The sequence below is a fragment of the Megascapheus bottae genome, chromosome 31 (genome assembly GCF_031878675.1).
Source record: "Megascapheus bottae isolate mThoBot1 chromosome 31, mThoBot2.hap1, whole genome shotgun sequence".
NCBI classification, from domain to species: Eukaryota; Metazoa; Chordata; class Mammalia; order Rodentia; family Geomyidae; genus Megascapheus; species Megascapheus bottae.
Genome location: NC_143539.1, coordinates 7,198,661 through 7,211,141, shown reverse-complemented (window position 1 = coordinate 7,211,141; position 12,481 = coordinate 7,198,661). Strand labels below are relative to the sequence as shown.

The 12,481-nt window shown below is 51.6% G+C and overlaps 1 protein-coding gene across 1 annotated transcript; it reads right to left on the bottom strand.

The window, feature by feature from the left end:
• Window positions 1-340: 340 nt before the first annotated feature.
• On the bottom strand, window positions 341-11,877 carry LOC150043880 (galectin-7-like). The gene is made up of 6 exons (XM_090322535.1): window positions 11,700-11,877; window positions 3,574-3,578; window positions 2,935-2,992; window positions 2,501-2,639; window positions 1,765-1,966; window positions 341-454 (listed from the first exon to the last, which is right to left on the bottom strand). The coding sequence occupies exons 1-6, from the start codon at window positions 11,875-11,877 to the stop codon at window positions 341-343; spliced, it is 696 nt and encodes a 231-aa protein (XP_090178661.1).
• Between the last annotated feature and the right edge of the window lie 604 nt (window positions 11,878-12,481).

Genomic DNA, 12,481 nt, shown 5'->3' with positions numbered 1-12,481 from the left:
GTTTGTTTGTTTTCTCTCCCAGCTCAGGCTAGAGGTGTCCAGTGACCAGTGTCACCCGGGCTCTGTTTCCCTTGTTCAAATATACACACGGGTGGCCATTGACCTAGACACCCCCTTCCCTGCCCCCACCCGCACCGAATGACAATCCCTGGGATCTGAGGACCAGACCTGCCCATCAAGGGACAGAGATGCATGTGGCTGTGCTTCCCTGAGTCTCTATCCTCACCTCTCTCGTGCTCAGGTCCAGGTTCCACACGAAGGCCACTCAGACATAGTCAGGCACCACAGCTACACTTTATTGGGCACCCGATCCCCTCCCTGCACCCCACCCTCAGCCGGCTCAGAAGACCGTCACGGAATCCAGCTGCACGTCGCCGCCCACCTCCACCAGCTGCACGCGTGACAGTGGTATCCGGTGGGAGAAGAAGTGGTAGGGGCCGTCCCCGATCACAGTCTGCAGGACAGAAGTCACAGTCAAGGCGCCCAGGCTATAGCAGATCCAGCCCTAGCCCATACAAGATGGAGTGGGGGGTACCCCAGGCGCAGTGTGCCCGGCTGCGCCTGCCCTGTGCTCCCCACTGTATAAATGGGGTGCCACTGGCTTTACAGTTGGGCAGAACAGGTAAGAAGTGTTTGGGTGGGTGACAGGGGATGCTGAGTCCTTGGGTCATGAGTCTCCAGGAATGGTAGTGGGGAGAAAATTCCTTATAAAGAACTGGAAATGGTTGCTAGATTTGGAGGTCTGTCAGGGTCAGTATTGAAACCCTCATTTAAAAGTGGTGATTGTTGGGGCCAGGAGTTTGGCCTAGTGGTAGAGTGCTTGCCTACCATGCACAAAGACCCGGGTTGGAATCCTCGGTACCACATACATAGATATAAAAGAGGATGGGGTGGCTCAAGTGGTAGATCTCTAGCCTTGAGAAAGTCCAAGGACAGCGCTCAGGCCCTGAGCTCAAGCCCGGACTGGCAAAAATAAAATAAAATAAAAAGCCGGGAGTGGTGGCTCACCCGTGTAATCCTCGCTACTCAGGAGGCTGAGATCTGAGGATCAAGGTTTAAATCCAGCCTAGGCACAAAAGGACCTGAGACTCTTATCTCCTATTAACCTCTAGAAAAGGGAAGTGGGGCTTGGCTCAAGGGTTGGGGCGGTAGCTCTTCAGCTCAAGGAGGGACAGCGCCTAGGCAAGTTCAAGCCCCATGACCCACCAAAAAATAAAAATAAAATAAAAGTGGTGATTGTTGCCAAAAGCTGGTGGCTCCCGCCTGTCAACCCAGTTACTCAGGAGGCTGAGATCTGAGGATCGGGGTTCGAAGCCAGCCCCGGCAGGACAGCACCCAGGCCCTGAGTGAAGGTCTCCTGGGAGCCTATCGCCCCCCCACCCCGTCCCCACCCGCCCGATCATCTCTGAGCACTCTGGATGGAGAGGAAGGCAGGAGGGCGGCCCGGGCACACCCCATCACACCAGGACACCCCGCCCAGGGTCCTGCCACGCCCCACTGCCCCACTTGTGGTGCTCACAGGCCCGGAAGATGGTCCACCGACGTCCTCTGCAGGCGAACCTCGCCTTTGCACTGCGCGCTCCACCCTGCCCGCATCATGCCCCGCCCACAACGCGAGGCCACGCCCACAACGCCGGGCCACGCCCACCGTGCAACACTCGACGCCCCGCCCCGCCCTCCGCGCCTGCCCGCCACGCATCGCCACGCCCACCGCGCCGCACCCTGCCCTCGCGCCCCCTCCCAGGGTCTCGGGCCCAGTCGCACCTTGAAGCCTTCCTGGGTGACGATGAGCAGCACCTCGAAGGGCTGGCCCCGCCGGAAGGGGAGGCTTCCGCCGCGCTCCTCCGGGCCCCAGCGGCCCGTCTCCTTGCTGTTGAAGACCACCTCCGATGTGTCCAGCCGCGGATTGAAGTGCAGGGCGGCATCAGCTTCATCTTGCTCGCTGCACAGGAGGTTCACGTGGAACCTGATGAGGGAGAGAGGATCCAGACCCGGTCATCACCTCTGGGGGGACTCAAGTCAAGCACCCAACGACCAAGATTGCCAGAGGACCCGGAAACTCGGCCTTCCAGGGAGAGGAGGGTGGGGAGTGGACAAGGGGGTCCTAAGATGTTGATGGGGGCCCTGGGCACAAATCTACCCAGGACAGGCTGTGTGCTCGTGGCCATGGTATAAGTTCCACAGGCCTTACAGGGCCTCAGAGCACCAGGGACCCCCAAGTCTCCAAAAGCCCCTCATATAGAAAACATACCTTAACTGCTAGCTCTTCCAGATGGCTGGGGCAACAAGCCCACCTATGGCTATACAGAGGTGGCCTTTGAATCCTAGATATTCTAGGGAGACCTCAGAATCCCATACGTGATGTCTGATTTGGGTTCCAAAACTCTGGTGTGCAGAGAAGGTTCCCGGCCTTGAATCTCTGGGCTGTTCCATAGGATCCCCTAAACCTGAAGACCGCCCTCCCATCTCATGCTTTTGCCCTGGGATTGGGAGATCTCACCTGCTGGCCTTGTCAGGAACAATGCCCCGGATCCTCAACACAGTGCCTGCTGAGACATCCTTCAACGGGGTCCTGTGGGGAGTAGTCTGCAAGATTCGGGGTGCAGGAAGCATGTGACCCAGGGAGATAAGTGAGCCCCCTAGAAGGAGTCCCAGAAGGCAGAGACAAGAGAGCACAGAACAGAAGAGACCCAGACTAGGGTGGAGGCAGAAAGACAAGAGAAACTGCCAGTAAAACTGTGAGGAGAGATGGAGACCAGGAGAGAGATGGGAACCTTGGAGAAATCTGGGTGGCACTAAGTCTACCCTTGGCCAATCCTCATCAGGCCCAGGCCCCCATTTTCTCACTAGAGCAGGAGTTCTCAGCCAGGTCCAGCCCCCACACCTGCACAGGCCTTAGAGTCTGAGCCCCCTCCTGGTCTCCTGATCACTCACCAGACTCATGGCTGGCACAATAGGACAGCAGCAGTGTGGCAATGCACTTCACAGGGACCTTAAATAGAGGCAGAATGGGACTGGCCTACGTGACTCACCCCTGCCTTCCCACCCACCTCCCACAGCTGGCACAGACCCTGGCCCTGGGGCACAACTGGCAAAGTTAAGACTGGCTCTCCTCCTGCCCTCCTCCTCCCATGCTCCCTGAGGTCCCGGATGCACTGCCCCTCACCTGGGCCTGTGCCCCCAGCCAGCCCGACATTCACCCAATTGTCCTGACAGGTCCCGCTGGGCTGTCCAGGGCTGAGGACCCAGCACTGACAGCCCCGGTCACCGCTGCCCTCTGCTCACAGACATAGGAACACTGCCTCCCAGGCCAGCCTTTGGCCTGCTTGGTCCAAGGCTGGGTCCCAGGACCGCAAGTATGCCTGGACCACTGGAGATAAGGGCCAGTGACCCTGGGTGATGGGGACAGGGGGACAGCTGCCCTTCCCCAGGTCCTGGGCTGGCCAGCTCCAGGCACACATGCTCAGATGCTCACATGCCCTAGCAGACGTGGGGCCTGCACAGCTGTGCTGGCCCAGCCTCTGCCCCTCCTCTCCACATCCACATCCTGTCCTCACTCTGCTGTCTGCATACCTGGCCTGTTATGAGCATAAAGATGTGAAGGTAGACCAGGGGGTAATGAGGTGAAAATATTAGCATAATGAATATGATTAGAATGAAAACCAATGGGGTGAAATACAGCTAAAATACTTAAAGAATATTGTCAATGCCAACTTGTATCTAAGGGCATGGGACCATAAAAGACAGAATCACTAGAACAGGGCCTATGGCAATAACGATGGAAACAGCCAGCACCCAGGTACATGAAGATAGAGTAATCATAAACGACTAAGAGTCCAGATACCTGGCCATAGGAGCTAAGAGCAAGACACCAGTGCACCCCTGGGCACAACCAATCCGAAAGAGAAAATCAAGCAAGGAGTTTGGGCTAGAGAAGAGGACACAAAATGAGGAGCAGCACTTTTGCTGGCCTTAACTGAGACGGTGGTTTGAGGATCTTTGGCCTGCAGGAGCTGCTCCTTGCCCAAGAGGACTGAAACTGGTTGTCATGCTGCCCCTGAGCTCACACCCCGCGACAGGACTGGGCGGTGCCCAGCAAATAACAGGCAGGCCCTGTTCAACTTTGGGATTAAGAGAAGTCGGAGAGGTGAGTCCAGCGGCTGTGCTGGATAGGCAGGATAGAGATAGGCAAGTTAGAACTAGACTATAATAACTGTTAACTGCTAAGCTATATAAAATCAATATATTGCATCATATTTACCTGCCTATTGGTGAATTACTTCATCTGCTCAGGACACCCCCTCACCCCCTGCACCATCACCCCCTCGGCCCCCCCCAGTTGTTCCCACATTCCTGTTTAGTGATGATGGGATACAAAGGGATTTGGGTTGCCATGTCCCCACATACCCAGATTACCAGTTGGACACATAGGGAATTCTACCCCAGCCTCCATTTCAGTTTCTTTGCTTCTGAAAGAATTGAGGAGAGAGGAAATCAGGGAGAAGGAGGAAAGAACTTTCTGGAAGTAGGCAGAGCAAAGTGGCAAGTTGAACAGTTCCCTCCCCATCCCCACCCCCCACACACACTGGAGCAGATTTCCCATCCCCACCCCCTCTCCTCTGCTCCTATCCCACCCAGCAGGTGGCAAAGAGCCTGGGGCAGATGCAGGCTGGGAGTGGAAAGTTGGGGTGGAGTCAGGAGACAGAGCAAGATCCATCTTGCTTCTCCCTAATTCTAGGCCTCCCAGCCCATCCCCCATCTCCCCAGCAAGCTCTCAGGTCTCCAAAGTGGAGGAGCAACTAGAGGAGAAGAGCTCTGAGTGGAGGGAAGGTGTCTGTAATTCTCTGGGGATTGAACCTTGTTCTACAGAAGAGAAAATGGAGACTCAGAGACTGATGGTTTTTCAGCTACAATTCACCAAGGGATCACAGCTCCAACTATTAAAGGTATCTTTTCTTTTTGTTGGTTGTAAGGCTTGAACTCAGGACCTGGGCACTGTTGCTCAAAGCTAGTACTCTACCACTTGGAATCACAATGCTACTTCCAGCTTTGGAGTGGTTAATTGGAGACAAGAGTCTCTCCAACACTTTTGCCCAGGCTACCTTCTAAACAGCAATCTTCAAACCTCAGCCTTCTGAGTAGCTAGGATTACAGGAGTGAGCCACTGCCTGGCTTTAAATGAGTATTTTTTTTTTTTTTTTTTTTTTTTTTTGCCAGTCCTGGGCTTGAGCTCAGGGCCTGAGCACTGTCCTTGGACTTTCTCAAGGCTAGAGCTCTACCACTTGAGCCTCAGCACCACTTCCGGCTTTTTTTTTTCTATGTATGTGGCACCGAGGAATCGAACCCGGGTCTTCAAGCATGCTAGGCAAGCACTTTAACCACTGGGCCAAACTCCTGGCCCCCTTAAATGAGTATTTTTATCAATAAAACTGAATTGGTATTGGGCCAGGAATTTGGCCTAGTGGTAGAGTGCTTGCCTTCCTTGTTACCACATACATAGAAAAAAGCCAGGAGTGGTACTATGGCTCAAGCTTTAGAGCTCTACCTTTGAGAAAATCCAAGGACAGTGCTCAGGCCCTGAGCCCAAGCCCAGGACTGGCAAAAAAACAAACAAACAAACAAAAACCTGACTAGGCAATGAGTTGAAGCCTCAGGATTTGTGGGGGAGAAAAAAAGAATGAGGCAATGAGTTCAAGCCCCAGTATGACAACACACACAGAGACACGCACAGAATCAGATACACACACACACACACACACACACACCCATACATATACATATACATATACATGTGGTGTGTATATATTATTAAAATTTTCCTGTTGCCTCAATCTATCATGCGTCCAGATGAGTGATTATAAAAGGAACAGAGAGGATTGGGGAGTGTGGCCTAGTGCGGAGCATGGGTGAAGCCCTGGGTTCTATTCCTTGGTACCACATACACAGAAAAAGCCAGAAGTGGTGCTGTGGGTCAAAAGGTAGAGTGCTAGCCTTGAGAAAGCCCAAGGACATTGCTTAGGCCCTAAGTTCAACCCCCAGGACTGGCAAAAAAAAAAAAAAAAAAAGGAAACAGAAGATGGTAAATTCATCAGGAGAAGATTGCTTGAGGAGAGGGATAATAGACCCTCCAGCTCATCTTTTTTTTTTTTCCCACCATACCTGCTTATGAATGCATACTACTCAAACTCTGCCCAATATTCTTCCCAGTTTTTCCTCCTTTGAAACCTAAAGCTGGTGTCAGTCCAGTGAGCTGAAGAGGGCCTGGAGTTTGGCCTAGGTGTAGAGTGTTTGCCTAGCATACACAAAGACCTGGGTTTAATTCCTCAGTACCACATACACAGAAAAAAGCTGTAAGTGGTACTGTGGCTCAAGTGGTAGAGCTCTAGCCTTGAGAAAGTCCAAGGACAGTGCTCAGGCCCTGAGCTCAAGCCCAGGACTTGCAAAACAACAACAACAAAACAAACAATGCAAGCTGGGCACAGGGTGTCATAGGCCTATCATATTAGCTATTCAGGAGGCAAAGATCAGAGGATCGAGGTTTGAAGCCAGCGTAGACAGTAAAATCCCTGAGACTCTTATCCTCAGTTAACCATTGAAAAAGCCAGAAGAGGGTCTGGGATGTAGCTTAGTGGTAAAGTAACTTGCCTATACATGAGGCTCCGGGTTCCATTTCTTGGTACCATATAAACAAAAGAGAAAATAGGTCAGACACAGTAGATCACGCCTGTAATCACGCTACTCAGGAGGTTGAAATGTGAGGATTGAGGTTCAAAGTCAGCCCAGGCACTAAAGACCAAAGGTGAGACTTTTCTCTCCAACGAATCTCTAGAAAAGGGGAAGTGGGGCTATAGGTAGCATTGAGCTGAAGAGCTCAGGGATACCACCCAGGGCCAGAGTTCAAGACCCATGACCCACCCCACCCCCCCCAAAAAAATAGTACCTTAAAACAAAACAAAAAAGCTGTGGGGTGGGTGGAGTTTACCTAACTGCACAAAGATCTGGGTGGAGAGTCCTCGGTAGCACATATGTAGAGAAGCCAGAAGCGGTGCAGGGCTCAAGTGGTAGAGCTCTAGCCTTGAGCTGAAGAGTTCAGAGACAGTGCCCAGGCCCAGAGTTCAAGTCCAATGACAACAACAAAAAAAGGAAGATGTGAGATGAGCATCAGTGGCTCAAGGCTGTAAATCGTAGCTACACAGAGGCCCAAGATCTGACCATTACAGTTCAAAGTCAGCCTGGCCAGGAAAGTCCATAAGACTCTTTTTTTTTTTTGCCAGTGCTGGAGCTTGAACCTAGGAACTGAGCACTGTCCTTGGGCTAGCACTCTACCACTTAAGCCACAGTACTGCTTCCGACTTTCTCTATGCATATGGTATTGAGGAATCAAACCCAGGGATTCAAGAATAAAAGAAAGAAAGAAAGAGAAAAGAAAAACATGTGATCTGATAAAAACAATGCCATGCAGATGATTATCTGGACTCTGGTTCCAGAGGCTTCCAGAGAAGTGCTTATCACGGCATCTCTGCCTGTGTCCACCACTGCACGGTGAGTACTATCTGATTTCCCTGACCTGACTTCCTGGCTTCAGGTTGCAGTGTCATCAGGACAACTTCCTGTCCTTATTTGGGCATGATCTGTTCTGGAAGGCTCTGCTGTTCCTGGGGACTTGTCAGGAAGATCTCCTGTCTTTTTGGCCAGTCCTGGGGCTTGAACTCAGGGATGGAGCACTGTCCTTGGCCTTTCTCAAGGATGGAGCTCCACCGCTTGAGCCACAGCACCACTTCTGGCTTTTTTCTATCTATATGGTAACAAGGAATCAAAGCCCTGTCTTTGTGCATGGTATGCAAACACTCTACCACTCGGCAAAACTCCCAGTCACAGGAGACTCTTATATCTATTTAACCAGCAATAAACCAGAAAGGAATCTAGGTAAGTAGGGTGCCAGCCTTGAGCCACAAAACTAAACAAGATGCTGAGGTCTAGAGTGAGAAACCTAGGATCATAACACACACACACACACACACACACACACACACACACACGAGGATTAGGAAATGAATATATTAATTGATGATTCAGGGGAGGAAAATGATGTATCAAAGATTATACAAGATTTAGCAGAATGCCCAAGGAGAATCGACTAAGGAGATTGATTCAGGGGATCTGAATCACATTGATCAAGGGATCTCAGCTCCATGACAGTCATGAGCTGATAACAAACACTGGGTCATTCAACAGAGACCGGGCACGTTCAGACATGCAGGGAGACTGTGCGTGCAATTCCATCCAGACTAAATGGAGAAATGAGAGATGTCAGCCAGGCTCTGGTGGCTCATGCCTATAATCCTAGCTAATAAGGAAGCTGAGATCTGAGGCTCATGATTCAAAGGCAGCTCTGGCACAAAACTCTTATCTCCAATTAACCACCAGAAAACCAGAAGTGGCTCAGTGGCTCAACGTGGTAGAGCACCAGTCTTGAACTCAACAGCTGACAGCTGACAGCACCTAAGCCAGAGCTCAAGACCCACATCTGACAAGAAAGAAAAGAAACAACAGAAATGAGAGGAGTTCTGGAAAACAGCACAGTGAGACAGAAATCAAATCAAACAAACAAGCAAAGAGAATCCTGCTTTTCAGGATGACCCAAGATGGAAGGGCTAGAGAAATGAGATCCACTGTTCCTCACCACAGCCCAGCCCAACCATGGGAAGAGAAAACCTTTTCTAGTTAGTTTTGGGATGCCCTAAGCGGATTCTCTCCAGATCCATCCTAGATCTTGGCCTCTTTGCTGTTGTATGGCCTTGGCTTGCAGACAACCTTCTCTAAACTTCAATTTGTCAGAACAGGGGACTTACAGCCCCCAAACCACTGCAGTCCTCCAGGCTCCTGGTCTGAGCTCTTCTCTAGTTGCACTTCCACTTGGGAGGCCTGAGAGCTTTGCTGGGGGGATGGGGGACAGGCTGGGAGGCCTAGAATTAGGGAGTAGAGAGTTGGATCCTGCTCTCTAAGTCTTCTGACTCCACCCCAACTTTCCACTCTTAGCCTGCATCTGCCCCAGGCTCTTTGCCACCTGCTGGGTGGGGTAGGAGCAGGGGAGAGGGGGTGGGGATGGGAAATCTTTCCCAGGGGGGGGATGTGGGAACTGTGCAACTTGACACTTTGCCTGCTTCCAGAAGCTTCTTTCCTCCTTCTCCCGCATTTCCCCTCACCTCAATTCTTTTTTTTTTTTTTTTTTTTTTTGTGGGTCGTGGGACTTGAACTCTGGGCCTGGGCACTGTCCCTGAGACCCTCAGTTCAAAGCTACTGCTCTATCACATGAACCACAGCACCACTTGGTAGTTAATTTGAGATAAGAGGCCCACAGACTTCAGTGCCTGAGCTGCCTTTGAACTTCAGTCCTCAGATCTGAGCCCTCTAAGTAGCTAGGACTACAGGTGTGAGGCCCCTCCACCTGGCTAGGCTTCCTCTGTTCTTGTTGTAGAGTCTTCTTCCTCAATCCATTCTTGAAATGGGGGCTGGGACATAGTTCCTTATGTCTCCAGCTCTTAGTCTGGGTATCTAGGACACTCCAATCCATTCCCGCTTTGTACCCCATCATTACTGAACAGGAATGTGGGATCACCTGGGGGTGGGCGGACGACGATGTAGAGAGTGAGACAACAGACAGGGGACAGGATGTGGAGAGGAGGGGCAGAGGCTGGGCCAGCACAGCTGTGCAGGCCCCACGTCTGCTAGGGCATGTGAGCATCTGAGCATGTGTGCCTGGGGAAGGGCAGCTGTCCCCGTGTCCCCATCACCCAGGGTCCTTACCTCCCATGGTCCAGGCACACCTGGGGCCCTGGGACCCAGCCTTGGACCAAGCAGGCCAGTGTGTGGCCCGTGCTCCTGTGGCTGTGAGCAGAGGGCAGCGGTGACCGGGGCTGTCAGTACTGGGTCCTCAGCCCTGGGCAGGAGGCTGAGGCTGAGACAAAGCCCAGCTGGACCTGTCAGGGCCAGTGGGTGAGTGTCCGGAAGCCAGGAGTCTCCTGTATCAGGCTGGCTGGAGGCACAGGGGAGCCTGCCCTTGGGTCCTGGCCTAGGCAAGGACAGTGCATCCGGGAACCTAGGGAGAATGGGAGGAGGAGGAGGAGGAGGAGAAGGAGGAGGAGAAGGAAGAGGAGGAGGGCCAACCCCAACCTTGTCAGTTGTGCCCCCTGTTTTTGATTGTGAGGTTTTCCACGTTGGGATGCAGCTGCCTCACGCCTGTCTTTCTGGCTACTCAGGAGGCTGACATCTGAAGACAGGTGTTGGAGCCAGCCTGGGGAAGGAAAGGCTGTGAGACTCTGGGCTCCAGTGAACCAGTAAAACCTGGAAATGGACCTGAGGCTCAGAAGATAGGACGGCAGGGCCAGGAGTTTGGCCTAGTGGTTAAAGTGCTTGCCTAGCATGCACGAAGACCCGGGTTCGATTCCTCAGTACCACATATAGAAAAAAGCCGGAAGTGGTGCTGAGGCTCAGGTGGTAGAGCTCTAGCCTTGAAAAAGTCCAAGGACAGGGCTCAGGCCCTGAATTCAAGCCCAGGACTGGCAAAAAAATAAATAAATAAATAAATAAAAAGAAGATAGGACGGCAGCCTGGAGTGGAAAAAAGCCAGGTGTCAAAAGGGCCTATAATGACACCAAAATAAACGTTGAAAATCACCTTTATAACTGGAGAAAAGTGTCTCATGTCGGGCACTGGTGGCTCATGCCTGTAATCCTAGCTACTCAGGAGGCTGAGATCTGACCATGAAGGTTCAAAGCCAGCCTGGACATGAAAGTCCATGAGACCCTTATCTCCCGCTAACCACCAGACAACCAGAGGTGGCACTGTGGCTCAAACTGGTAGAGCCATATCCTTGAGCTGAAGAGCCCAAGGACAGTGTCCAGGCCAGAGTACAAGCCCAAAAAAAGGAAAAAAAAAAAAAAATAGAAAAAACGTCTCACAGACGTTAACTTATGCCTGAAATCCTAACTACTCAGGAGGTTGAGATCTGAGGATCACAGTTCAATGCCAGCCCAGGGCAGAAAAGTCCATGGGCCTCTCAACTCCAGCTAAGCACCAGAAAAGCAGAAATGGCACTGTGGCTCAAAGTGGTAGCGTGCCACCTTGAGCTGAAGAGCTGAGGGACAGTACCTGAGTTCCAGCCCCAGAACCACCACCAACAACACCAACAAATAAAGTCTCAGATTTGTCTGCTTGGATTGACACTGATTCTCAATTCTCAGATCTCAGCTTTCTAAGGAGCTAGAATTACAGGCTTGAGCCACCAGTGGCTGGCTCTGTTTGGGGCAGAGATGAGATGGGCTGCAGTTCATTTTGTAGCTTGTAAACACTATCCCAGGAAACCACACAGACACAGGTCTCATAGAAGAAAGCAAGTTTATTGTCTACTGAAGTAGATAGGCCAATCTCTTGTGGTATAGATAAAAGTTATATCGGGGCACATAGTCAGATCTGGGCCTCTTGCATCTGAACAGTAGAGATAACGTGTGACAAGGAAAGGGCACCTGGACTATGACGACAGCATGTCGCTGACACAGCAGGGGCTGGGGGTAGGTGCAGTTTGGGGTGGGAACGGGCTCTGGGTAGATGCAGTTTGGGAATGGACAACTGTGGCCAGGCCTGGCTTGTGCATGAACCAACTAGAAGGCTGTCAGCCTAAACTGGGAAAATATGCCCACATTCCCCGCTTTGTTGTTCAATGAGGGCCAGTACCAAGTCAGAGCAGAGGTTGGGAGCAGGGACACTGGTCAGTTTTTGCGGAGCTGCTTCCTGCTGGGAGGGGGCCAGGTAGTCACAGGGGTCCTTAAACCATTCCAGGAGCATCTGGTTGACAGTCTTTTTAGTAATGGCTCTCATCCTTCCCATGAGAATACTTTGTAGATAACTAAACCTGCAAGGTACGATTAGGAAAAGGCCCAAATTGCTGCTAGTGGACCCATGACAGCCAAGGAGTAACTGACCCCCAAAAGCCCCTGTCAAAGAATTGAGATTCCTGATTGTTTTTCAGGCTTGCAGCTATCTCTTTATGCCCTTTGTACTTTGTTCCACCTTGCCACTCATGTTAATATAATAACAACATTCTTCCCCCAAGCAAAGGCAGCTTCCCCATTTTCAGCCATTAACAAGTCCAGGGCACTTTGGCTTTGCAGGGTCACATCTGCCAGAGAGTTCAGCTGAGTTGGAGCAGACTGAGGGCCGTGGTTCGTCTCCTTGGCATTAGCCTGTAGTGCTACACAAACTTGGTTATGGATGCCATAAGTGACACAGCCCTCCTGAAGCTCATCTCACAGAGGATATTATAGTTGCCAGGTTATTCCCACCAAAAGAGGGAGGAGGATGGCACGTTTTCATCCACTCAGGGCACTCAGGAGGTCTTTGTTAGTCCAGACCAAAACAGTGTTCCATTGGGCACTGTGTCACCTGATTCAGCCAAGATGGTCGTTGAGCACTGGAAAGGGAG

Bases quoted from the DNA above. Each gene is read 5' to 3' on its own strand.
- LOC150043880 (XM_090322535.1), bottom strand. From the start codon at position 11,877: ATGAGAGCCATTACTAAAAAGACTGTCAACCAGATGCTCCTGGAATGG. The intron at 1,967-2,500 runs GTGAGATCTCCC...CTCCCTCATCAG, and splicing joins GTTCCTGACAAGGCCAGCAG to GTTCCACGTGAACCTCCTGT. The intron at 455-1,764 runs GTGCGACTGGGC...TCTGTCCTGCAG, and splicing joins TCACCCAGGAAGGCTTCAAG to ACTGTGATCGGGGACGGCCC.